At 38.6% G+C, this 27,982-nt stretch overlaps 2 protein-coding genes across 2 annotated transcripts; both read left to right on the top strand.

Moving 5' to 3' along the window:
- Positions 1–20,528: 20,528 nt before the first annotated feature.
- terb2 (telomere repeat binding bouquet formation protein 2) lies at positions 20,529–22,522 on the top strand. The gene is given in 8 exon segments (XM_023405955.2): positions 20,529–20,594; positions 20,885–20,966; positions 21,073–21,212; positions 21,723–21,784; positions 21,867–21,934; positions 22,031–22,119; positions 22,326–22,383; positions 22,385–22,522. Coding segments are annotated over 8 exon segments (639 nt in total). The 5' UTR covers positions 20,529–20,530; the 3' UTR covers positions 22,461–22,522.
- A 383-nt stretch (positions 22,523–22,905) lies between these two features.
- Positions 22,906–26,517, top strand: sord (sorbitol dehydrogenase). Its single transcript, XM_023405958.2, has 9 exons — positions 22,906–23,064; positions 23,161–23,194; positions 23,732–23,896; positions 24,214–24,373; positions 24,530–24,648; positions 25,159–25,224; positions 25,330–25,508; positions 25,701–25,822; positions 26,025–26,517. Exons 1-9 carry the CDS (start codon positions 23,011–23,013, stop codon positions 26,188–26,190), a joined length of 1,065 nt encoding a protein of 354 aa, XP_023261726.1. The 5' UTR covers positions 22,906–23,010; the 3' UTR covers positions 26,191–26,517.
- Positions 26,518–27,982: the final 1,465 nt, after the last annotated feature.

Raw genomic sequence — 27,982 nt, 5'->3', positions numbered from 1 at the left:
TCATTTGCGGCTCAGTGAAAGTGAGCCAAGCAAAGCTAATTAAAAAACAGAAAGGATAAAAGTAACAGTAAAAACAATCAAATTCATTTATCTTGTTTATTTTATCTGTTATTTATTATTACTCTTAATAATTATACAATTGTACAGTATAAATACATAAAATGTTTACTAGCTTTCAATAATGAGACTGAACAATATTATGTATACTTAGTGATGCTGCAACTCTCTATTATTATTCTATTGTTTTCAAGCCTCTATGATAACATGTGTTTCATTCTTTTTTCATGTGTGCTATCTCTTACTGCCAACCAACAGAGTAATGTGAGGTTCAGGTTACCTTTATTCACCCTTTAGGTTCTGGTAGTTTGGAGAGTCTTTGCAAATGCTAATCAATTCAGTGATTGATTTGGTATCGGATTTAAATGCCCAGTAAACATGAGTCTTTAGTGAGTCCTCAAGGACGAGGGGGACATCAGAGGAGTCCATGTGCATAAGACCTAAGTTACAGTGACTCCCTCTGTACTGGTATGTTTATGCTGGTATGGCATCTGTCAAAGAGGAGAACTAGTGTTCTTTAGGACTGTAGAGTGATTAGGAGGAGTATGATGTAACCATAAAGACTGATGACAGACTCCTTCTGTATAAACCCCTTGGGCAGGACCATTAACCTTTAAACAAGTTGGCAGTGACGCTGGAGAGCATCACACATTTTTTACAATGAAACCACACCATGAGGTGAGACAGCACATCACTGTCCTTGTATTTACATATTTGTTCAGACTAATAAATAGAATGAAGGAAAGGAGAGCTGCAGTGTATAAAACATAGTCCTCTTGAGATGGCCCATGCACCAGAAAAGTAAATCTAGATATAAACTCTATCAGGAATGAATAACACCCAAAATAAAATTGCCAAGGAGAAACGTCAGACAGCCAGTGCAAACGCAGGTAACTCCTGTTGGATGGGGCAAGCTGGTGAGCAGCTGGTGGGGAAGGTCAGTGGGAAACTGCTGCTATCAGCACTGCTTGATATTGGCAGACATGAAAACAACAGAATATTCACCAAAAAAAAATCTCAACACAACCAACCTCGCCTTTTCTCCAACTCTTCTGATGTGTGTTTACAGTTCTTGGGCTTGGAAAGAGGATTAAGTAAACACACATACACACACACACACACACACACACACACACACACACACACACACACACACACACACACACACACACAAGCACACCAGTGGCTTGAAGGAGGGTGAGGAGGGTGAGGTCACCACAGCAGTGATATGGTTTTAAGCCAGAAGGACAGTAGAGACTGTGTGTGACGCACAGTCCACAGCACACTGTCAATATTCTTTTTAATCTCTGGTAATAAACAAACATTGGTGATACTGACTTGCAAATGGCCCCAATTAGCCCAAATACTTTAAATAGATTCTTTATGTCTCTGACATTACAGACTATACTATATGTGCATACTGTATAAGTGCTCAGTATGCAGCATGTGCCTACTACTGTTTAATTTGCTTAAGAACTAGGTGGTTCAGATATTTGTCATACAGACATTTCCTTGATGGCCACGAGCAAAAACGTCATGCATTTGCTTCATAAAACTATACACCAGGAGTCCATTTCATCACATTCATAGTCAGAGATATAAATGGCTAACTTGCCCAAAACCCAGCTGTCACATCTGTGATATTACAGTGGGTTAGGGAGAGATGGAGAAGAATACTGGATTGGTTTAAGAGTGAGATTTCCCTCAGGAGCCGCAACCATCCAAATGTGTTGATCCCCCCTCACCATAAATTACACTATCCCCTGGCCCCTGGCCACGATTAATCACATGACCACAGCAGCCAGATTAAATCTGTAGCCTTGGACTGTTCTCCTGTCTCACTCTCGCTCTGCCTCTCTTTCATGCACAAGGCATAGGAATAATCAACAAGCACACAGCAAGAACAGTTACATGGACAATGCCACTGAGCATATACTAGCATACACACGCAGATTACTCTGTCTGTGTCAGCATAGAAATTAGTCACCGAGTGGCCGTTGTGTGTCATCATCCACCTGTTATCTGTCACCACCAGTACTGTTCAGCCCATTCTGAACAACGTCTGCAGGCTACAGCTTTCAGTCAGTGCCATGTGGATGCTGTATGCATCCTGTAACTCAACACTCCACTGCAGAGCTTTCATTTCTCACTGCCAGACCTAAATCTCCACGGTGACACTGGCTCTGGGCTTGGCTAAAGTGGCCCTGACACATTATAGGCTTCATATTCAAAAGCAAAATGATGTAAGCTGAACTGGTTTAGTGAAAACAGTCCTTTCCTTCCTTGTAGAGCTGAAGTAGTTACTCAAGTAATCAATTAGTTGATGGACAGAAAAATTATCTGCAGACAATATGATATTCGATTAATTTAGGTAAATTTTCAAGCAAAAATACAAAACATTTTAATGTTTCAAGCTTCCTAAATGTGATGATTTGTTGCTTTTCATTATCTTACATCATAGCAAACTGGATATCTATGGGTTTTGGACTACTGATGAGACTAATAATGTGAGAAAATAATAATTAGTTGCACGCCTACTTTCATATGGTCTTTGATATTTGATATGCCAATCATAGATAGCCTGGAAAAAAAATTTCTTGGCACAAATATGACAGTGGGAGTTTCAGTTCAACCTGAACCACTTGGTATGATTTGTCCCTGACTACTATGATTGTTGTTCTGCTCTGTAAAAGCAAAGGGTTAAAATCATAATGTAATGAAATACAAAAAGGGTGCACACTACATGCCATGTCAGCTTAGAATGGTTTCTGCACATGAAGCATGCACAGACACTTACATGGTAGTGTTACTAAAATGTGATACTGAATTGAATAATATAAGCAGCGGCAGAATGTGACTATGCAGAGCATCCTTTTTTAATTTGTGTTGTAAATGGTGAGCTAAAATTAGATCTGAGATGGCACTGGGTCCATTTCCAAACTGATTTGAAATGCAAGATCATCTAATAATGCTGTAATATTGTAGTGGTATAATGCTATGCTGTAATAGGAGGTTATTATAGCAGCTATGGTTACTTTTAGGACAAGCAACAGAATGTATGTAGGGGACCTGGCTAAAGCTGTTTTGCACTAGATGTTTAGATGTAGGATAACAGAAGACAAAAAGACAAATTGGTGGTAGAATGAAGTTCAGGTCAGTATTGTAATGTACAGTGGAAAAAACAATAAGTAACAGCAGTATCTGCATGATAAAAACCTGCCTGTGATGTGTGTGAGACTTGCCAGAGAGCAGTGATGTGATAAGAAGGCACACATGGACCGCCAGACGTGGAAGCTGCAGAGGATGCATAAAGCATATGAATCCAACCAAGGGTAATGCAATATGTAAATGAAACAGTTGTTGAAATGAATTTGCCTGCTGTTGTTTCTACAAAATTGCATGTGAAATGCACAGGAACATGGCTCAGTGAGGACACATGCACACGCAATACAGGGTTTCTCTTGGTCTACTTCTGCCTGCCTGGGTTCTATCTCAGGTCAAAGCTACAGAGAGGAAGGTAGAAACGTGGATAAAAAACTGTTTTCTGTGGCAGCCATGTTTGCTCCAAAGTCCCACCATCTGTTGCTAAGTAACAGTTGGAAACAGCTGACTTTAAAAACACTCAGCGTCACACAGTTTTAGGGTAGAGGCTGGAGGTGGTGAGGTGTTGGAGGTTGAGCGGAAGACAAACGGAGGGGGAGACTGGAAATGAATGCCAGGAGCCCTGGATACTAAATGACTGCTGTTGCCGCTCGGACAGTGATTTATGGTGTAGCATCAGGAGTGTAGGGGGTGTGGGGAAGGAAAACAAGGACGGTGCCACAGGAAGAGGGATATACATGTGAAAAGATATTTTGCTTGACAGTTGCAGAGAAAACTGAACTACTTTACGATACTTGCATGTGTGAGTCTATACCACTATGTGTTTATAGACGATATTACTTGACGGTGAAATGAAGGTTTGTGCTCCTGTGCCTCCAGTCAGCAGGCTTTGACACCTGCAGCCTTCTCCCCTGCTGCCCTCCCACTGTCACCTTTATTAACAGTCTGCCAGGTGGAGACTTTCTCTCCTAAGTGTCCCACTGTAGCCTTGGATTTGCTGAGGTAAGTGATGAACGGGGGCACAAAGAGCCTGTGGGAGGGAGCAGCTCTCCCTCCTGTTAAAAAAAAAACCCCCACTGTTTACAGGTAACACACGGCAGCAATATACACTGTTTACCACACTTAAACACAAAGGACCTACGTGTCGGGTGGTCTGCTCTGTTGCTGACCATGATGATACAACGAGGCAACCCTTTTTCTATAAGTGTTACATAGGAGATAAATGCACAGCTATATGTTTACATGCCCCAGACTTTTGGGTAAAGAACAGCTACTGTATTATACAACCACACATGGTATTGCCAAATCCACAAAAACAGAAATCAGAATTCAGTGAACACTTTAAATTGCTTAATATCTTATTACATTTTGCATATTTATACCGTTAAAACTAAAGGTTGAGGACACATTTACTGATCCTTTGGAGGATGTTCAGCTAAATGAAGACACACTTTTATTAGTAGTCCCTTGAGATGGATTTGAACATAAAGTATTCAAGGTTTATTACATTGTTGGGTTGCCAGGCTGCTTTAAAGCTAGGGATATGTAGTATTGTTGGCGCTGTGACCAGCAAAGACTCCAGGAAGTCACTGCTCCAGGTAAGAAATAAATCCCATAAATCTGCATTTTCTGCACAGATTAAACAACCAAGATGCAATGTGTGAATTAGTGAGCCGTTTCCAGTCTTTATGCTAAGCTAAGGTGGTCATTGCCCTGACTGTAGATTCAAATTTAACAGACAGACATGAAAGGAATCACAATCTTCTCTTACTCTAAACAAGAAAACAAATTTCCCCAAAGGGTTTTTTTTCATACACTGCCATGGATTGTACCTCATATCTTTAAGAGAGGGCATTCTTATTTGAAAATGACCAAAATGACAGCAAGTATCCGTCAGAATACAAATCTATTTAATTCTACATAGTGCAAGTGTAATCTAGACAGCATGAGAAAAAAGACAAGGAATATAGAGTAAGAGATATCGGTAATGGGATAAGCTCCCGGTCTTAAATCAAACCCCCTTAGCTCAACCTTCAAATAACCCTCCTGAGATATTAAACATCTGCTGAATGACTGGCAAAAAAAGATGTTACAATCTATGGATTTTTGTCACTTAGTGTAAGTTGAAAGAGCATACTTCTTTCTTAAAATGATGCCTAGCCTGACATTAGCACAGTTGCACACATATACACCTGGAAGATGCTCAGTACAACCTCTGTCTTCAGTTTGTTGAATTTGTTATCAACTTGGCATTTTATTTAATTAATTCACTTAAAACCTCAATAAATCCTCAATATGAGAGGATTTTACTTTTCTCTCTACTAATCATGCATGAAATAGCTGTATACAGTACAGAGCTGTAGGTGCTGCCATGTAGCGTTACATGTGTGTGCAGTGTAGGCTGTCGCTGTGCATCCTATCACAGAAATCTAAGCAAAGAATGAAAATAGAGTATTACACCATTTGTGTACTCCTACATCAATAAGCAAGGTACATAGAGTGGCAATCTGCTGCTGTTAATATGCTGTACTTCTTCAACCGTAAATAAATAGATATCTTAAAGATATATAAAGACTGTTGCACCATATAAACTCTTGATGGAGGTGCTGATGCTGAGATTAAATGAAAGAAAGCAATGAACAGAAAGAAGCATATTTCCCATAATGTATTCCTTTAAGGTCCTAAAAGAGTCATCTAGGCACCAACAATGCAACTGGCATTAGCTTGTCATTTGTCTCAATTATATCAGAATAGCAGCCATTTTAACACAGTCATTTGTGTCAGAGAAAAATAAATATGAAAAGCATCAGTGCTCCAATTTGTACAATATTTATTCATTGTGGAAGCTATCGGTTAAAGACCTTCTTCAAAGATCCTTGCTTGAAGACTTTATATGGTTGTAGATGGGCTCTGATAGAAAGCTTGCTTCAATAAATATTTTACCGATCAAAGTTTATATGCTTTTCCTACATTTTCTTTTCTTTTTTTTTTACTTGGATTTGAAATAAACAAAATAAAGACCGGGAAAAAACAGAATAAAAGAGTGACATCTCATTTTGGTGATGGTTGTTTGGTTTGGTTGTTACTGTATTTCTACAAGTAAAAGTAGAACTACTAAGTTGTATAACTTCACTGGACAAACAGTCACAAGTAACAGTACTGAAGCTGACATTGCAATATTGATGTTATCAATACTTACAGTGAGATGATCAAAAGCCAAAAAATTGGTTCATCAAAATATAACACTGATTAGTCTAGTGTTTATGCACTCTCTGATTACTGTTTGTGAAACAGGATGAGGTCACAACTGCATGATTCATATCTCGAATACTGAGATTTAAATCATGTTCATCTTGTATCTATCAGTTCCTCTTTGGACAATTAACTGTTGACACTTTAATGTGATATGTGATATCTACTTAAATTACTCACCAGGTATACTTCTGGTATAACTTTAGATGCATTAAGGGTTATTTTTCTGAACTGCATACATTCTGTATCCACCATCAACCTTTGCTCTAACAGTTGTCTTTATAAAACTGGTGTGTAGATCAATGTAAATAGTTGGGCAAACAAACCAAAGCACCACTGTGTATTGTTTTGTTTTTCTCTTTAGAGCGCAGAAATGTAGGGTAAGTTTGACACAACACACAGTGCACAAGTTGTGTTTTATATTCTCAAATAGTGACAGGCTGTGGTTTGCCAGCCAGTTAATGGAGTGAGCAGGCAAACCAAACCACAGCGAGGCCAGTCAGCTTGCATGTCAAAAACGAAACAAGAGAAAGGAGAGATGAGACAAGTCCTGCGATAATCAATTGGACAGGAGTGTGCAAGCTTCTACTGTATGTACGTACATCAGTCCTTTGCCTTTTATTGCAATGGCTGCACTGTGTGATGCATTTCTTACATAACAACACATACAATGTAAAACTTTACACACAGCTGATGTACTTTTAAGAGAGACACACACTCCTCCAGGAGCAGTCTTCTCAGGCCACGACACGCAACAAGGGAACACGCACACCAACAAGCAGCCTGTTACATCGGCAGTCTGGTACTGGAAAATCTGAAGGAGTGTAAAGATGGATATGGAGTCTTTAGCAACTACAGCTTGCTCTAAAAGAAAAGAATCAAGTGAACCAAGTTTTCCTGAACTTATGTTACAGACATCCTTCGGTCAAGTTAGTAACAAGGAGCATCACCATGTACATTTCTAGCCCTTCCAATTTTGGCCTTTTATCTATAGCACTTCTGACCATAATAAGGACAATCTGCGTATTTCAAGGTCTGCAAAAACTTGTACTTTCTGCTTTCTGCATTACATACAGTATCAGTATTCTGCTATTGAAATTAATTATCATTTGTCTAAACTATTTACTATTGCATCTTAGTTGACTCTTGACTCTGGTTCCAGCAAGTTTAAATATCTAAATGTCTGTTAGACTCCGAAAATATCTATGACCAACTTTGGGTTCTCTTCTTGCATCAAATACATGCAGACAACATGTGCAGGAATGGGATGTTAAAAAAGTGCTATAATATACCAAAAATATTGCAACAAAATGATAGAGTGCATATAGAGGTGAGTGAGTAGGTGCGTACATATGTGTGTAAGAGAGAGCGGGTGAGATTCTGCTGCACTGAGCAGATCTGCAGGGCCAAGGTCAAGGTCACAGCAGGCTTTACTTCCCGCCAGAGGCAGCGGTAACCTGAACCAACAACTGCAACACAAGCGAGCACTCACAATCTCCAGCCAGGGTGTGAAATATAAAAAGGCTAGCCCGTATGGGCTGGTGTGAATGGAGATCAGAGAAAACATTTTCACGTTTTAACATACAAGTAAGAAGAATTTTATGTCTTACGCTCACAGACCATATTATATAGGTACTGTATGTTGTCTGATGCATCTTTATATCTTGTATCAGCTTTTAATGTTTTCCATTAGTAACGTTAAGCTCTGTTTTCCTGCGTGTTGCATTTGCGTTTCTGCAAAGTGAAGCAGTTGATAAGTTAGAATTAATTAACCAATTAACTCACACATGAAATCACAGAAACATCTATATCACCCTTTTCAATTCACCCCACACGGAAATATGCCAGTGAAACAACTCTAAATTCCTCGTCTGTGTGCATCATTCAGACTGATGCATCATGAACATGGTAGAACATGCACTAATGCCATCAAGTCGTCCATTTATGTGCTTTTATTTATAAAACCTTGGGCATAAGCAATTTACTTTCATGAGCGGTTTGTCCATTTTGTTTGAGTGAAATGACATAAGGAGGCTTTACAGAGATAACAGAAGGAAGAAAATATGTGTGAAACCAGAGATAAAACATTTCTGCAATGCTGAAATCACTTCAGCACGACCTTGCACTCAAAGTATCTTTTAAACTGGAACATGTCTGTCTAGCAAGGAGGATTTGGATTTTGTTAATCACACTCGATCCATGCTTTCTTGATATGATGAGCTGGCCGGTAAATTATTTGAATTTCACAGTAGATGTGGAGGGAGAGGAAAATTATACTCAACAAGCTTCCAAGGATTTAAACCCAGGATGCTACAAATGCCTGAAGCCATGAGGCACCAAAATACATTCAGTGAAACAGAACTCAGATTTAGACATTAAATATGCATAAAACTCAAGCACAGAACACTGATGAAATGAAAAAAGAGGCGTTTCAAACTAGGCTGTCCATATTTCCATACATCCCTTTAAAAGAGTATTCTGCCGATTTTGCCTTGCAGCCCTATGCCGCTGACGAACACTTTAAAACCCAAAATAAAAGATCAGAAACAATGCAGTAGAGCTAGACATATCATCTTGTTTATTTCACACATTCTCCTTCCTTGGGCGAAGAGAGCAGAGAGAAACAGCTGCTTCACAACAAGGTTCCACTAAATCACTGAACCCCAACTCGGAGTGAGACCAGTCATCCTGCAGAGGAGATTCATTTCATCTACTCCTGTCCACGATCTTAGTCTGTCAGTTAATACTCACAGCTCATGACCATGGGTGAGATTTGCTCTGTGGCTTACCGCAGATGATCCACATATCAAGTACTGACAAAAGTAATGACAAGGAGAAGGCAACCACACATGAACCTAACCCGTTTAGGTTTAGGTTCGTGTGTGGTTTAGGTTTTGTAAACAAAATCAAAGTTAGCCTATGTCAAAAATAAGACAATATCAAATGTATAAAATGGTATGTGGCAATAAATAGTCTAATATTGCTTTCATGTTATATGTCATGTCGGATGTATCTGAGCTTTTAAAAAATGTGAGTCTACCACTCATAGTTTTGACTTGGATATTGACATGAAAACTATTTATAAGTTGGAAACTTTTTTACTTGTTCAACTTTGATATGACACAGGGATTGGAGGCAGAGAGATAGGGAGAGTGACTGACACGATCAACATGAGAGAGATATTGGAGATTATGGTACAGTAAAGCCAAAACATCATCATCCACAAATAGCAGAGTTGCCAATGTAATGTCACATATCTAACGTCAACTGAGCCCCCTTGTCGAGACTCCCCTGCCTATCTTGGATGTGTTTGACTTGATGCTGAGAATTCAAACAGGCTGTAGCTGTCACAACAGATATGAGAAGACTTGAGTACTCTGCAGTTTCTCCGACAAGCTGTCTTGGAAAACAGCTTTGTAAGTATTTTCAAAATCCATAAAACGCACGTAGACCAGATTAGAAAATTCCTGAAAACATCACTGATCTTCTCTTCTCCTACTGATTAATTGATTAGTCAATTCACAGCAAAATGATTATAATTGTATGGAAACGGGAAAACAGCTAGGCTACCTACGTCCAAAGGTCACAAAATCTGCCTACCAGCACCTCTAAAATTCACAAATTTAGAATTTATATCTCTAAATTTATTTTAATTTATTTAATCTGTACAAAATACAATTTTTAATAACTACAACTTGTGGTTATATACTAAACTATTTATTTGGTGGGCAACCTCACAATGACAACATGACTGCTGTTTCTTGTAGCTTAATATTCACTATACAGACATGAGAGTGGTATAAAATCGTAACTCTCAGGAAGAAAGCAAATACGCCTACTTTCTATAATGTATATGTATTCATTTAATCAAAAATAATCCAGAAATTAATCCAAAATGTAAATGATTATTAGATGCAGCCCTACCCTCAATTATTGGTGAAAGGGTAAAAATGCCAACAAAGAGTTTTCTTTACTGGAGGGAACCAGTTTCTTTATCATCACCAAGTTCATCAGCAGAAAGTTAAAGTTTTGGAGTGACCGATTACTGATGAAATCATAAATGACCCCAGGTAAATTAATGGGCCATTTCAGCAGGGATTTTGACTGCGGAGTGACTCATGTTGTATGTTCCTGCCCTACGGAGTCATGCAGAGCAACAGTCAGAAACACTAACCAAATGGCGCTCCTCTGTACAAAACTCCAGTCAGCTTGTCCCCTGATCTCGTTGCCTCTTAGGGGAGATCTACAACAGTAACACAAGCTGGCAGATTAGTCTCAACAGTTTAGAATTTGCCACAATAATGAAACCTCAGACTTACTGCTATTTGGCCTTGGCAAGCAAGAGAAAACTCATAAAATAAGCAACCTTAAACAAAGCAGAGCGAACTATTTGTGTTTCACACTAACAGTCCAAGGCAGAAGACACCTTAATTAAATGACATGGCAGAGGACTATTACTGAAAAGATACAGTTTAGATGTGTTCATTTTTTATTTCTGTGACAGCAGGTTACAGAAAACAGAGATATAAGTTTGAGAGACAGTGCCAAAACACAAGTCACACTGTGTGTGAGTGTTATAAGAAGATGATGGGGCTCGTGTTTAGACAGGAGCATCCTGTGATGGTAAAACAAGAAGGAACACGTCTCAAGATCACAGCGTCTCAGAGAATAAGAGAGAAGCCAGACGTCCAATAATATTCTTTAACTTGTGAATGCCTGTCTTCAGTTTACATTGTTTCATAATACATGAAAAAAAGCTGACACTGAAGTTCATTTCTATTTCAGTGTTGTTGTATGTAAACTTTTTTCACGTGAGAGCTTTTCAAACATTTAAGTGGCTATTAATCATTGGTAATAGCTACAATTCTAATGTAGTGTACAGTACTCCAGCAATTTAGCAATGGATTTCATTATAGTTGGGTGACTCACTAGAGACAGATTAAAAAATGAATGGTCAAAGTCAAAGCCACAGAAACTGAAATCTTGACTTTTAGACAAACTAAAGTACTCCTAAAGAGTAAAGTGGACTTTATTTTATATTGCTACTTTTTCTTAAAGGTACGCAGGAATTTTTTTTACCTCATCAAATTACAGGGGGGAATGGGGGTATCTGATCATATATACCTGTAATTGCAAACATCACAATATATTTCCCATATTCATGCCTGGAAGAATCTTGTGATACGATTTCAGTCACCCCAAAAGTGGACCACACTATTTTTTTTTTACCTCCCATCAGTGACTCTTGCCCTCAAGTCTATGTCCCCATGTGTCGCACAAACACTTGTATGTAAGTAGCAGTAACTATCTAGATTGTTTAATACACTTTATTTTCTTATCTTCAGAGTTTCTGAATTAAATTGTGTCTCTATCTATGGATGAATGCTAATGTTAGCTAGTTTCTAACTTTTGCATAAGTTACAGTTTTACTTTACAGTTAGCTAACTGATAGCCCGCCCTTTCATTTCCAATGTTGGCTTGGCATTTCATTACTAATATATAATTTTATATATTATTTAATATAGGCTATATATTATTTCATATTTTAGCAAAACTGGTGCTCAATGAGCAGTGAGACAATGGGGGATTAGTTGTCAGTTGTAGAGATACATTTTGACAACAATTTCATTGTAATAGTCTTTTGTGTGGCTGTGTGTGTTGTGTATTTAGTTAGTCTTAGTCTGACTTTCCTTTTTGATCTTAGCTTTTATAATAGGAAACTCCTATTATTACCCTTAGTTTTACCTGGTTGGGTAATTGAACAATATTGAAATCTATGTGTGCTGAAGGCTAAATTATTGTATTAGCAGTGGTAGAACGTAGTTAAGTACATTTATTCTATTATTGTAATTTTGATGTACTTGTATTTCCGTTTTATCCTACTCCATACTTCCAGTTCACTACATTTCAGAGCAAAATATTGTAATTTTTACAACACTATACTTATTTGACAGCTTCATTTAAATAAGCAAGGATTGTAACACTTCAGTTCACTAAAGCACACAACTGCGCTGTATAGGGTGAAAAAACTGATCCCCTGATTGTCATTGTATAATGTGCACTCTGTGCACACACACAAAAATGCAAATGTATGCACACATGTATGCGGGTAGTGCGATACATCTTCCAGTGGTTTCACGCTAGTCCACTGATCAACAGGTGGCAGTAAGGCACCACAATATGTTGCAAAGCACCAACAAAGGCAGAGACAAAGAAGAACAGTAAACATGGATGTAAACAATGCCTGTTACAAAATGTTCAAAGAAATGCAAATGATTTAATACGAAGGTAATGCATTCAACATGTTTGTTAAATCTCAGAGATGCAAACAGTGTGTTTTGGTGAGAAACATAACTTTTACTTGGTTCCAAGAAAACTCCACAGAAGACCTTTAAATAAAGGATATAAACACTGCTGTCCACAGTAAAAGCTGGATGAAATGTAGCTTTATAAAATGATAGGGCAAAGTTAGAGAAGACAAAGGAAATGATGGGAGGAAAGTGAAGAAAGAAAGGAAGGTCAGGTCATTAATCTAGATACTGTAGCTGGTGCTCAGCAAGTAATCAACCCCAGGGAGCAGCCATTTCTTAATGATGCCATCTTCCAAACTCTAAAAGATGACTCACTGTGGTCCCCAGTAACTACGAGGGCAAATAACATTCACACATGGTCTGGCATAGCAGCACGACAGTCCTTGGTGAGACACAAACTTGGCTACCGTCACTCAAAACTTTGATTCTGTTGACAGCTTCTGTCTCACAGGTGTCCTCTGTTCAAATACATGTTTCACTGTGTGTGCTGCCTAACCGATACCTCTGTGCAGCCTCACGAATATATAAACACGTGCATGCATGTGCACGTGAATGTGAATCATGTCTGAGCCTATAGTATATGCTTGCCTCAGAGTGAGCCTGTTCCCCTAAAGGTAAGCCTGTGGAGCCTGCGACATTTCCTCTCACCCTACTGTCAGATGTTGCTCAGCTGTTGCCTGCATGGTTTCTTAACGGTCTGGGGAGCAATGTACCCTCCTGTCCCTCCTCAGCACACCAACACACCCTGGTGACCCAACCAGGGTTAAAGGTCAGCGTTGAGCCCGCAGCTAGCACCAGAGCAGTCACTCTGGAAAAGTTCCGTTGTCTCCTCTGATTCACTTTCACTGAGATATGTGTGAGTTTACAGAACAGTAATATTTGCTTGTGATATTTTGCAGACATTTTCACATTAAATTTGCTTTTAACTCTTTATTTAGGTGAGGATTCGGCTGAATCTAGGTTGATATTCACTTGTAGAGACTTCTCCAGTGAGATGAAATGGATGCATCTGTACATGGAGGATACAATACACTTTGTTTTATCACTGTGTAATTTTCAAATACCACACTGACTGTTAATGTGTACTGTACATTTTAAACTGACATTTTATCAATACAACATTTTGGGCTTGAACTGATGTTTCCATGTTGTCACAGAGGCTTTTCCATCTGACACAGCAGCAAATGTAAAGTTAGCTAGCCGGTTAGCGTGCTAACTTCAGTAGAAGTAAGGACATGACAGAAACAAGAGTCAACATTGGCATTGCTTTCCACCACTGGAGACGCTCTTGGTGAGTAAAAAAATGAAATTTGATGCTGAGCTTACAACGTTTCTTCTAGACTGGTAGATAAACAGCAATAGCAAAACTTACGAATAGCTCCTTGAAATATGTATCACATTTTCTCTGCAGTTCCAACAAACGGAGAAAACACAGAACCACCAACACCTCTGTAGCTAACACTGTCTGGCAGCTGCCTTCCTACATCTTACTTTCTCTCTCTCAACACAACATTAAGAAGGCGACAGCTGCATTACATTAATTACCACATCATTATTATTATTATCATATCTGGCAAACTTCAAATCAGCTCAACCCTGGCTCTAACAGTCCAACAGCGACAAGCTCAAAAATGAGCAGGAGGATTTGCTCAGTTATGATTCTGTCACTAAACAGTCAAACACTGAGTTTACACATAATGGCCCAGATTATGAATAACATGTAAGTAAACAAACAAAAAAAAAAACACGAATCCATGACAGATGGGGATGAAATCCTATATCACAGTATATGTAACTTATATTGTATATACTGTAGTATGTACCATGGTACATTTTTAACAATTCTGTATAAAACCAAATTGTTAATGAAGAAAAATAATCAAAAAGAAAGAAAGCCAATCCAGAACTTTAAATAACTGCAAATCAAAGTACTTCATCACAGTGGTGCAAAAATCATATAAGAGGACTTGACAGCCATTCTAGCAGCTATGTGAGGTTGCACTTGTGCTTTGAGCTAAATGTTCATGTCAGCAAGCTAACTACCTGTTTAGCAGGTATAATGTTTACCAAGTACAGCTGAAGCTAATAAGAATGCAGAGATTTGTATGACCATATACTAAATAAAAGACGAAATGCAATTCTGACAAGGTGAAAAGTTAAGGTTGTTACAATTCACTGTGAGAGAGGCATGAATATCTGTACCAAATATTATGGCAATCCATACAATAGTGGTCAAAACATTTTACTCAATACAATAAATGTCAACCTACAGGTGGCACTACAGAAAAACTAATGGAACCACCACAGTTAGAAGGATTCATCCTCTGGGCACCACAAATGCTTATACAAAATCTGATAGTAGTCCATTCAACAGTTACTGATTTATTTCCGACCAACCTAGGCCATTAGCATGGCTAAAAATCAATCACATGTAACAGTCTGGATCACTGGTTTACAATAATGCCCAAAATGACAAGATTCACTCAGAGATAGTTACCAAGGTATAAACACTACGGCAAAATCTCAGACGACAGACAAATTTATATTATCTGACCATGTACGTCTTCATATCACCTGTAGTACCAACCTCTTACTGTTAGATGCTGTCGTCATTTGTGCAATTTCTGACATTAGCTTTCACTTCAGGACATATTTACAACTTCCTGAGTGCAGCCTCTTTGAATTGAACCCACTTAATGTTGGTGTGTGAGAATGAGGACACTCCATATTTTCAGTTTAGCAATCGACACTGTGGGCTACCAATCCATGTTACAGGTTAGAGACACAAGTGAGTGAAAGAGACACTACATCAAAGATAAGGCTGAGAATAAAACCCCATCCTGCGGTGGCCTTAATCCTTCAACACCTGCGATCTGAAGCATACTCCTTTGATGTTGTTGGTTCAGCTGGAGAGAAAGAGACTTGATAGGGAGATAGAGGAAGACAAAGAGAGACAGAGAGAGAGATGGGGAGATAATAGACTGCCCATTTAACACAGAACTAAACTGAATGCAAGTTGAGGTGACATATTGGTGCAGATAGCAAATCAACTCTTCTATAACTCATCGATGATATAACTCCAGTAAGGTTTACTGCTCCATCTCACTGACAAAGTACTCCATGAAAATGCTGACTGGCTATCTGGTGGTGTCTGGAAGCAGTAAATAAATACAATTCAAAGCCAGCAGCATTTCATAAAGATACCAGTTTTCATTTAGCTTGTCTGGGCGCTCTGGACACTATTTCAAACAAGTCCCTTCTTGATCCAGACCTCTCTGTACTGGATAGTCACCCCATTACACACAATGTCTCTACAGGCCTCACATGGTAGGGAAATCATTGCTTTTTGCTGCTGTGCTATTGATTCTGTGTACTGTTTGATTATGCTGCTCATTATTTATGCTTTCCGGTGAATGTGTTTCATTAAAGAATACATAAATGAATCAGTGTACCCGCTTGAATTCCCCTTGGAATGTAGCCTTCGCTTGGCCAAAACCTACCAATTAAAACATATGAAGCATGGTTCCTTGTACTGTATTACTCCATCTGAAACATGGCCACAGTAGTGGTGTACCACTATACCAAAAGAGTCCAAGACTAACCAACACCAGGGCAAACACAGCATACAGGAAGACCAAAACCACGTCTCTGTAAAAAGATTATAGCTGAGTCTCATGAGAGAAATAAAATGGGAGACAAATCCATGTAATGTCATACTGAATTATTACAGCAACATACCAGAGCTGAAACAATTGGTCAATTAACAGAAAATTAAGCAAATTTAGAGTCATTTGAAAAATATATTTAAGCAAAAATGCCTAACATTTACTGGTTTCAGCCTCTGTTATCTGAATATTTGCTGGTTTTCTTGGTCTTCTATGATAACAAATTGAATACCTTTGGGTTATGGATTGTGGTTTGAGCAAAGCTATGTAATATGGGACCTGGGAAAATGTGATGGGCATTTTTCACAATTTTCTGACATTTTATAGAGTAAACAATCAATCATTCAATCCAGAAAATAATTGTCAAATGAATTGAAAATAATGTAGTCCTAAAACATACTACCACCAACAGCTATAATACAACAACAATGACAATACAGTAATCTAGGTTACCACACAATAGAACAATATCACAAGGGACAGAGGGGAGATGGATGAGGCCAGGACAGCCAGCTCTGCCACCGCAGGCCATTTTCTCTGTCCAGCAGGAGGGAAGCTGAAAGGACAAAATCAGCACAACTGCAAAAAAAGGGGGGGGAGAGGAGGACAGATCCTGTAATTTTTACATAATTGAGATTATGTGAATAATTACTTGATATCAAAAGACACACAAACACACAACAGGCCAGAGTGAAAGAAAAGAGCAAGAAACATGTAAAATGTAACAGTTGGAGCATGAATGCACCATGATAATACATGCTCTTTTGCAACATCAACATTTAATTAGGACGAATGTTTAATTGTTTAGATTATAAAATGTCAGGAAAGCTTCTAAAAAAATGTCTATCACAGTTTCTCAGAGCCTAAGGTGACATCTTCAAAATGCTTGTCTTGTCCAACCAGCAATCAATTAGAGTCCACAGCAATTTAAAATGATATAAAACAGAGAAAAGCATCGAATGTTTACAGTTGAGGAGCTGGATCCAGGGGATGTTTGGCATTATTGCTTGATAAATGACTTCACAATGAACCGATTATCATTACTGTTGTGCATTCATTTTACGTCAACCCACTTACCAATTAATTTACTAGTTGTTAAAGCACTACATTTTATATTACAGTATCTCATATATCCTAAGTAACATACTGCAAACACACACACAGTAAAATTCATATTCCAGGGTTGTTGCACTTTTATTTGTGCAAGAAAAATAAAAGGGTTACTGTGGAAAATTTGGATTTTGTAATATTATCGTGAAAACCAAGCTGTTGTCTACTGCGAAGGTCACTCAACAGCAGTTACATGATTAATGTTGTCACCTGTCCTTCTGCTCATATTAAACCTCGGTGTCATGTAGCACCAACCAGCCCCTCTTTCCAGTGCTTTGTTCTGAACGGAGCATGTTGGGGGGTTGGGTATAAGGAACAGGGTGTGGCTTCACTGTTGTCATGGCAACACAGTTATCAACCAGTCAGTGTATGGACTGGAGGAACTCGGTCGCCAAATGACAATATATGCAGGCAAGCTGTACAAAATATTACAAATAAGCATGCAACAACCTACATGGAGTCTCTGCCTTTGTGCATGCAAGTCACACCAATAGAAAAGACTCAGTGGCTACACATTGACAAGCAGTATATGTGTGCTCACTGGTTCTCCAAGTAATTCCTATGTACAGACCCATAATAGCCTGTTCCAGAGTGATAGGCTCTCTGGCCTCTCAGAGTTCACACAAGCATAGCCCATGACTTATACCAGCAGCATCAAGGCAATATTGCTGTACAGCAATATCTTCCTTAATAGGCTGCTGCTGTTATAAAACACAAGGTTACATGACATTATGCTGGGATTCGTAAACAGGAGTCAATGGGTTCTCTGCGTGTGGCTGTGTGGTAGCAATGAGCGCCTGACCTGCAGACAACCCCAGCAAGGAGGTTGTAGAACATAAAACAAAGGTGCTGATGTGTACAGACAGCCAAAAACTGCTGTCCAATATTTGAGTCTACAAGCCAGTGATGTTACTATGAACAAGTGAAAAATGACAATATAAAAATGCAAACAGCTTTTCATCTATCAAAGAACACATTTACCTACAGCAATCGTTTCTGTCCCTGAACATTAAATATATAACAACTGTGTCAGACTGGGAAGTAGCTTAATAATATGCTAATCCACAGTTCTTTTCACTCGTGTCTCTAATTCAACATCACAGTCAACATAGATTTGCTGTCCAAAGGTTGTTTAGAAGATACTGTATGGTCACTCACTTCCTTAAGAGACTCACAGTGACTCAATAAAAGCTGCACTGTGCCAAAGGAAAAAAGCACCTTAACACAAATCTATTTGGTTAATAATCAATACAGGATTTTGCTTTAATTATATTGTCAGACTGAACTGTTATATATGCCATATTAAAATGGACTGAGTTAATTTTCAACTGTATATGTTGAAAAATATTACCATCTGGTGGTGAAATGCAGTACTGTTGCAGTACTGACCAGTTTTTCCAAAACCTGGCAATCCAAAAGTTGTTCTTATTAATTGCTCTTAACTGATCTATAACCATGAATAAATCAATTACAGCATATGAATCCTTTATAGATGGTAGCTTATCAGAAAGTGGTAGCAGAAAATAAAGAGGGTCTAGCTAATCTGTCTCCTTGCAGTTGTAAAACAGTAGGATTCCCTTGTTAGACTTTTGAGAAAACAACATACCTTTCTGTGCATCACAGAAGAAAAATCTTGGCTTGTGGACAACCAGTTCATTCAGGAACCTGTGTGATTGACAGTTCAGGAGCAGGGATGTTCACATTTATCTGTTTTTTGCTGTCAGTCAGTTGGATCCTCTCTTTGCCATGTCACAGACGGTCACACTGAAGAAACACATTAAGCAAACACACATTGTTTACTCGTAAAGTTAGATGTGGTCAACCCTAACATGAACTTGGTTTGCTAACATTAACTTCTCAGACCGGGTGTTTGAAAAAATAAAAAGCAAAGAAGGATATTTGGTTTTTCTTTGGCAACTGCCATCTTAAGTACTAATGTGTTTTATGTGGTTTTAGATTTAACACATACAAATACGAAACATTACACTATATAATTCATAAAACTAGTCTCCTTAACTACTACCGGTCAAATATTAGTTCCAGTGTTGCCAGATTTGACTGATTGAAAAATAAGCCAAACATCATAAAAGCAGCCAAATGTTTACTTTTCATTCGCGATAGGGGTTTAACATGATCTTAAATATCAGTATGGTTATAATATAAGTCTTTTTTTTTTCAACAAAATTATTTGGACAATATTTCATTAAACGTTAAAAGTTTCCCCAAACCTTTAAAACAACAGGAAGCAGCCCAGCGTACAACGTTACCATGGATGTTGCCATGGTTGCCATGGATTAAGTTACGCTATTTTTTAGCCTGTTTGTTTACAATTTGGAAAATTATGAACGCCGAATTCCCTATAAGCATGTCCTGTTTGCTGCGTACCACTATATGTATTGAGAACTATCAATTAATTACTTTGATACTGAAAAAAACTTAAAAAGGTGATCATTCAGAGGTTAGTTCTGGTTTTATACGGAGCGTCTTTTTTCTGTCTAAGCGGATTTATGGACGTTTTGTCCGATGAACTTTAGAGATAATGATATCAAGGAAAGTGTAAGTCACGCAAAATCTAAAGGTGTGTGCTTATCAAGTCTGCTGTGTGGTCAGATTTGACGTAGTGATGACTGATTGTTGACACTAAACCGCGGCAGTCGGGCCTATAAGGGTTTTGAAGGAACCTACCTTTTACACTGGTTGATTGTGACAAACGGGCCAAACTACAAAAGCTAACTTCCTGTTGTTTGTATATAACACTTGCATGTACCTGTCCCTTTCATCTCACGCAGTATTTTAGTCCCAAACAAACCTCCCCCTCCTACCTCCCTAGCAAATCGTATATCCGGTTGGTCGTTGAATCCCAAATTTCCGACAGTTTTCGACAGCATGTGAAAGCAGCAGAGCAGTTTGAGCGCCAAACCACAGGCACCACTGATTACAGCTCAACAATATCCACCATTTTTGAGAAAATAGAGCTATACTCCTAGCTAAACCTAGCAAACAACTATTTTGACAAAAGAGAGGACTGGTGCTATGTTTACGAATAAGTCTGCCTGGTTTTCAAGCAGTGTGCCGCAGACATGTTACAACTTCTGGAGTAAGTATTTAAAACCCAATTGAGATAAATAAATTGTCATAACTCTGATGTATCACTCATGAAAAATGATGCAATAAAAAAAATTATTATTTCTTGTTTTTATTCATCAAAAGTTCAATAAACACCTCACTTTTAAAAAGTAGTTTAAAAAAATAATAAATGTATAAATCTCATTTAGAAATCTCATTTAGGATCTGTAACTTATTTCAAGGTGGACATACATTTTGCGCACACACTTTGATTTTGGTAGTTGGAGTTGGCTTTTTGGTCATAACATATCTTTGTTGTAGTGCAGGAGGGTGGGACCATTGCTGGTTGGAGGACAGCAGATTATCTTTTCAGTGAAGATGCTGCATGTCCAGATACTGTGAGGTGAAGAGCAGGGTAGCAAAACTGAAAAAAACTGCACATTTTTCATTTAGCAAAATGCATTCCTCTGTAATCCATTTAAAACTATAACTTTAATTTTGTTTTTCAGGATATTTGAGAGCAAAGATTACCTGTGCAACAAGGTGACGGTTTTTCAGAGCTTGTTTCTGTCTGCCTGTGAGAAGCGCCAGAGTGTAAAGTCTGTGTGCATTGGTCATTATGTGCTGCCTCCAGCCTCGGTACAGGACGGTGAGGACTACTATATGTTCATTCAAAGCCCCAGGTTTACTATTACTGTGTATGTAATTAGATTAATTGCAAATGTATTAGAAATTTGTGACACTGAAGTAGAATATTAGCTATAAGAGGTTGTCAATCCTCCATCTGGTGGCCCTTGTCTTGATTTTGGTTTTAAGACCTTTAAAGCTTGTTTATTGTAAACTTGTGTTTTATCAAATTCATTTTTCTCTATCTGTCAAAACCTCAGGCAAGGTCAATTATCAATACATTGATATGACAGTTATTTTCTTTAATAATCAATTGATTGCTCAGTTTGTAAAATGTCAGAGAATTGTGAAAAAATACATCATTATTCCCTGAAGCCCTTGTTAACATTTTGACATATTACAAATAGTAGCTGCTTCACTTTGAAGGCTCAAGCCAAAAACACTAGGAACCACTTTAATGAATGATTCATTTCAAAGTAAACCACTTTTATGAATTATAACTTGTGCAATGTTCCTCTGATTGCAATTTCAGAAGTGAGAAACGTGGTTGGGAGGTTGATTTGGGAAATAGAGGATGAGCAGGTAGTAGCACAGGTAAACACACCAGGGAATTACACAGTGGCAAATCACATAAATTACTGTAATCACCACAGTTAAACTGGTTTCTGTTTTCCAGGGATCCTCTAAGAGTTTCAGTTGCCAAACAGACGACGAGTACAGTGAAGGAGAAGTCAGCATAAGCAAGTATGTCAGGCTTCTACGTTTAATAATTAGAATTATATCTCAATAAAATGTAAACTGTCCAGTAAAGTAATTAAGTCCCTATTATTCTTTTTACAGTTATGAACTGTCTGACACAGACTCATCAGAAGTTGAAGCCCCTCTATGTGGTCATTTTCAGGATTATCCATCTAGTAACATGCTTTCTGGTAAGGCATTGATCCTTATTTACTGTGTGTTCTTTGAGAAAATGTCTGTACTAGTTTCTCATAAGATAACATTAGATAATTGACCTTTGTTGAAGGTCTTGTGCAGTCAATATTTAAATTATGAGGTGATATTCAACATCTGTTAGAAGAAGTTTGCTGTGTGTGTTAAGATCTGGCTTTTTTTTCTCTTGACTTATTCACTGAAGGGTATGTCAGCATGGACAAGCTGCTAAAATATTCAGGTGATCTGTGTGATTTCCATCCTGGAATGCTCCAACTGTGAAGCTCACACATCAGCAAACATGCACTACGAAAAAAGCATGTTAAAGAAGAAGTACTAGCTGTGACGTTTGCAGTTTCAAGCTGTAGATAATGTACTAGCAGATGAGTTATGAGTTTGTTTATGTTTACATTGCCTTCTTACTCATGTTTGTAGTGCTGATGTATACACTGATATGAAATAAATCTGAGTAACATGGATAATTCTGATCTCGTTTTGTAATTTAGTCCACATTATATCAAAGGAATTGTTTCATCCCTCAAACGTAGTCCCTAATTTCTCATGTTCCCCACTGAAATGAACCATCTCTGAAAAAGATAAATGATAAGTACTATGGTACCAGGAAGTGCCACAGAAATTATACCTCTGTGCTAAGCTAACAGACTTTAGCTTAGTGTGTAGCGTGGTAGCGCCCACCCCTACAGGGTGGACTGTCCCGCAGTTGTTTGGCCAATCACACGCTTTGTTTTGGTAGCAGCCTCACTGTCAGGAAGCTGACTGCCGTCTGTACTTTGGCACAGACAGAAAACACAAAACAGGTCCGAGGTTTCTGTCGGTTTCTCGTCTCGCGCCGTCGCCGCCCTGTTAAGAGCTCACTGCTGCATGTCGTGATGGCGCAGGAAAATCTGTCCGTGGTGCTGCACTCTCAGGGAGACCTCAGGCTGGTAAGAGACCGACAACAAACTTGTACCATTTGCATGTTTGTCACAGTCTGTGAATAACGGACTGTCGCCTTTTTGCATTTTGTCCGTTTCTGACAGGAAAAGCGCCCCGTCCCGGAGCCAGGACCAAATGGTATATATACTCTATATAAATATGTGTTTCTATAAAAGAAAATGCCGGATGTTGAGGTGCAGTTTATCACCTTATCAAGCATTTCAAAATCCTGTGTACGTTAGATGATCATTTCAAATGCACTTAACTTCATGCAGTCCTGTTAACTTTGAACAACCTGACTCTCAGTTTCAAAGCTGCAGCTGCATGTCAAAATGCTTTGCAGCTGCACCTCCATTCATTTTCCCACATGAATGTATTTCAAACTGCTGCAAAACTACTTTTTGATTCAATGACTTTGAAATGTATTTCAGAGTCAGAAGTACATTTTGGCATGGCTAAAAAAAAATCTGTCTTAAAATATTAGTGCATATTATTATTTGTGCAATTCAACTTACAATGCACTGGTGTCAAGAAATAGACATTCAGCCTAAAATGAGAAAATGAGTGAGAGGTCTGGAATCAGGCTTGTCTGTGGTGTCCATTTCTGACGACAAAATGTGTATCAGTCAGTGTCACTGGGTCCCTGTCTTGTATCCTGTCATGTTTGGTACCCAGAGGTTTTGCTCCAGATGCACTCTGTTGGAATCTGTGGATCTGATGTCCACTATTGGCAGCACGGCCGAATTGGGGACTTTGTACTCACAAAGCCCATGGTGTTGGGGCACGAGGCGTCAGGGCGAGTGGTGAAGGTTGGATCAGCAGTCAAGCATCTTAAAGTAGGTAAGTGGGTGAGTGGTGTGTGTGTCTCAGAGCTGTGTGATACCAGTGGCAGTGTCTAATGCAATGTGCGCTTCAATAATCAAACGTTTCAGCTTTTACATTTCACACAAATATTTATCATTCTGAAAGGTTATATTACTTATCTCAACTTACAAAGCATATGGACAGAGATATGTGGAGTATTTCTCATACTGCATATACATTAATGGCACTCTAATGTCACACAATGCACATTGTTTTATGTTACTAAAAACAAGTTCACTTAAGGTGCTAGGACAAACGTTTCCAGTGCTGTGAAGCTGACTTGTGTTCTCTAGGTGACAGAGTGGCCATTGAGCCGGGTGTGCCCCGCGAGATGGACGAGTTTTTCAAAAATGGACGATATAACTTGTCTCCCACCATCTTCTTCTGTGCCACACCCCCAGACGATGGAAACCTGTGCAGATACTACACGCACAGTGCCAACTTCTGTTACAAGTAAAAGTTTTTTTTTTTCAAGATTACGTGCCCATGCAGCAGATGTTACTCAACAACTGCCTGATCTCTGACTGCCAACTGACTCTTTTGCCTAATCTTTGCATATATCCTCTTCTGCTTTTCCCCTCCTTTGCTCTCTCCGTTTCTTTGCGCAAGGTTGCCTGATAATGTGACATTTGAGGAGGGAGCTCTGATTGAACCTCTGTCTGTGGGGATCCACGCCTGTCGCAGAGCCGGCGTTAGGCTTGGCAGCACCGTGTTCATCTGTGGTGCAGGTAAAAATGAACCGCAGCGATTAAACTTGCACAATAAGTTGAGTCACCAGCTGTTGTAGGAAGTTTTCTGCACATTTCAGGGCGTACTGCAAACTAATATAGAAGAAAAGATTGCCCTGTATTTAAATAACATGTCTGTGCAAGTAAGGAATCTGGTTTAACACAGTGAGAATCATACTGACTCAACAAAACTCAAGTGAGGCAAAGAACCTGTGAACCTTTACCCAGTTCGTATGAGACTTAATATGTAACAAACCCATTGTGTTGAAAACAAGGCTATGAACATTAAGGTACCTGTGTTAAGCAATACCAGGTGAAACAGTTGATCATTTCCTATAAGGGTTAAGTTAAAGCATTTAGTATAGGTTCAGTTAGTCTTTTGTATGTGAACATTAAAATTTCAAATTCAAAACGTGTTTAAAATAATGCTTGCACATTACTATTTTATGTTTAGAGATGTTACATCGTATTTCATGCAGTGTCTACAGTCCGCATCTTGTTTATTTCCAGGACCTATTGGGTTGGTCTGTTTGCTCGTGGCCAAGGCAATGGGGGCCTCACAGGTCGTCATCACCGGTAACACACACGCAGCTTATAAACACTTATGTCAACCGAAATGACACAACATACAGATTCTGGTAGAATTGTTTTTGTCTCTAATGTCTCTTTTGCTGTGTTCAGATCTGTTCCCAGAGCGCCTGACGGTGGCCAAAGAGCTGGGTGCTGACTTCCAGGTGACGGTGAAGAGAGGAGATGGACCCCAGCAGCTCGCCAAGAGCGTAGAGGACATGCTCGGAGCTCCGCCTCACATCACTATTGAATGCACTGGTGTTGAGAGCAGTATCCAAACTGCCATCTATGTATGTGACTTTTATGTTTGATAATTAATGTACATTTTGAATCCAGGACTTTTAGTCATAAGGATCTGAATTCTTTCACCACCGCCACCTATTATCTGTCACTTCATTTCATCCACCGTGAAGAAAAGTTTCAGTATTTGCAGAATCATAAAACAAATTAATGTTATAATTGATTTTTTTTTTTTCAATCAGGCAACACGTTCAGGAGGCGTGGTGGTGCTGGTGGGTCTCGGCTCTGAGATGGCCACTATTCCTCTGATCAACGCTGCTGTGAGAGAAGTGGACATCAGAGGAGTCTTCCGCTACTGCAACACGTAAGAAAATATCTATTATGTTCACTTCTTGTTCTATACGTGAAGGTTTAAAGCAAAGCTGCAGGCAGTTCCACTACCTACCTCACAGGGAGTAATATTTTACAACATTAATGTCCTTGGCTAAAGCTCAACTCATGAGGTAATTATTAGGTATGACAGAGAACGAACTCTTGATTAAAATATTTGTCTTGCTGTGTTGCAGCTGGCCGATGGCCATAGCAATGTTGGCGTCAGGTAAAGTGAATGTGAAGCCCCTCGTGACCCACCGCTTCCCTCTGGAGCAGGCAGTCCAGGCCTTTGAAACCACGCGTCAGGGTCTTGGGATAAAGGTCATGTTAAAGTGTGACCAGAATGACCAGAACCCTTGATGTGACCCGCCACAGTGAAACAAAACAGAGCGACTCAGCGTGATAGGCAGACATCCACAAACTGGACATTGACCCTGAGAAAGATAACAGAGCTGGTTTGAAGAGACACACTAATAACAGCACTGGCTGCTTTATCCCCTGCACAAGACATGTAATTAGCATCAAATGGTACGAGTGATTATTTTATGATGATCAACTTTGTTATATAAACAACATTTAAATTGTTTTATGATTGTTTATCTTTTGCAATTGTTTTGCATCTGGAATTTAAATAATTTTAAACACTGTAAACTTGGTAAATAAACCCTTTAAATAATCAAATATAAATTGCAGTGTGTTGGATTTCTTTATTATAGTTATTTCTTTTACACAACCTGCAACTCCTAGTTATAGACATTAGGGGGAACCAGAGGCTCAAAGTGGAATCATTTGCATGCGACAATTCCATGTATGGCATTAGCATACAGTATGTACACTATACTAGTTGTGATAAAAATGTTTTTATAGTTATTTTAGTAGAAATTAATGTATTTTAGAGTGCAGGAAACAGATGCATGTAATCCAGCTGCAACATTGGTGTGCCACTGTCGGTTTAAAATCATAATGCTTTTCTAAAGATTTAATCCCTATTTTCTTTTCCAAAATCTCATGGGGCAGTCTCACCACCATCTTCAATTTATTATAATGTTTTTCCAGCGATGAGCTGCCGAGTGACACCCAAAGATCAAATTTAGTGTGCACACAGACATCTTTTCAAGATATCTAATTAATTTCATTACTTTTCCAGTATGAACACAGTATACGCTCAAAACTTGCTCCAGTTCCACACGACATATGAATATTATGCACAGTATGAACAATATGATCATTGGAATAGTTTACTATTTTTCAGTTAGTGAACAAGAAAATAATGTACTGTACAGATTTGTACTTGCAGGAAGAAAATACAACACAAGCGCCAATGCAGATCAATCAAATGGAGGCACCAACAGTTAAAGCTCACAAAAATAAAAGCTCCTGCTGCCTTGTCCATTTTTTTCAGCTGTGAGCAGCTCTGCTGTTACCTGCGTGTGCATTGCATCATGGGAAACACCATACCTCAACAGTAAACTCAAAAATCAAGTAGGTTTAGTCTGCATATGGATTTGTTTGAGCAGACATTTTCATTTCTTTTCCAGTGTGAAGACACTTCAGACTGGGACCTGCTCACAGTTCATATGTGGGGAACTGGGACACAGCTGTGCTTTTCCTGCAGTGACAAGCAAAAATCTCTGCTGTGAAAAAAGTTTTCTTTCCACACCACATAGTAATGTGTGCCGTATGAACAATTTAACAATTGTAATGATATACTGTTTTGTAGTTAGTGTACAAACAAAGCAATGTACTTTACCGTTTTGTGCAGGAAACGATGCAATACGTGCACCAGCAGACATTGATCAAAGTACGACTTTGGAGCGCCACTGTCATTTGACTTCATAAAAAAAAAAATCAAATAAATAAAAAATCAAATTTTAAACATTTTGTTTTCCAAGATTTGGCATCGTCGTACGTTCTACAATTTATTCTTTTTTCAGCTGTGAGCAGCTCCTCTATTTCCTCATATTTAAAACCTGCTTATGTTACTGAAAGTAAGACTTTCTGAGGCAAAATTGACACAAGTCAAAAGTTTGATTTACTATATACTATACTATATATATTTAAATTAAAGGTATGAGACAGTCAAAAATTGACGAATCTCATCATTTTGAATGACCATGAGTTTTTATTTTTGTCATATATAACTTTTCAATAG

Source organism: Seriola lalandi, unplaced genomic scaffold (assembly GCF_002814215.2).
Source record: "Seriola lalandi dorsalis isolate HSWRI2012SDOR001 ecotype SW California unplaced genomic scaffold, Sedor1 jcf7180002054291, whole genome shotgun sequence".
In the NCBI taxonomy this organism is placed as follows: Eukaryota; Metazoa; Chordata; class Actinopteri; order Carangiformes; family Carangidae; genus Seriola; species Seriola lalandi.
Note: the sequence above shows the minus strand (reverse complement) of the source record. Positions and strands in the feature narration are given on the sequence as shown.

What these genes read in the sequence shown, in the direction of transcription:
- sord (XM_023405958.2), top strand. Translation starts at nt 23,011, where the DNA reads ATGGCGCAGGAAAATCTGTCCGTGGTGCTGCACTCTCAGGGAGACCTC. An exon ending in AGTGCCAACTTCTGTTACAA is followed by an intron (nt 24,374 to 24,529) that starts GTAAAAGTTTTT and finishes TCTTTGCGCAAG; the next exon opens with GTTGCCTGATAATGTGACAT. An exon ending in GTCTTCCGCTACTGCAACAC is followed by an intron (nt 25,823 to 26,024) that starts GTAAGAAAATAT and finishes GCTGTGTTGCAG; the next exon opens with CTGGCCGATGGCCATAGCAA.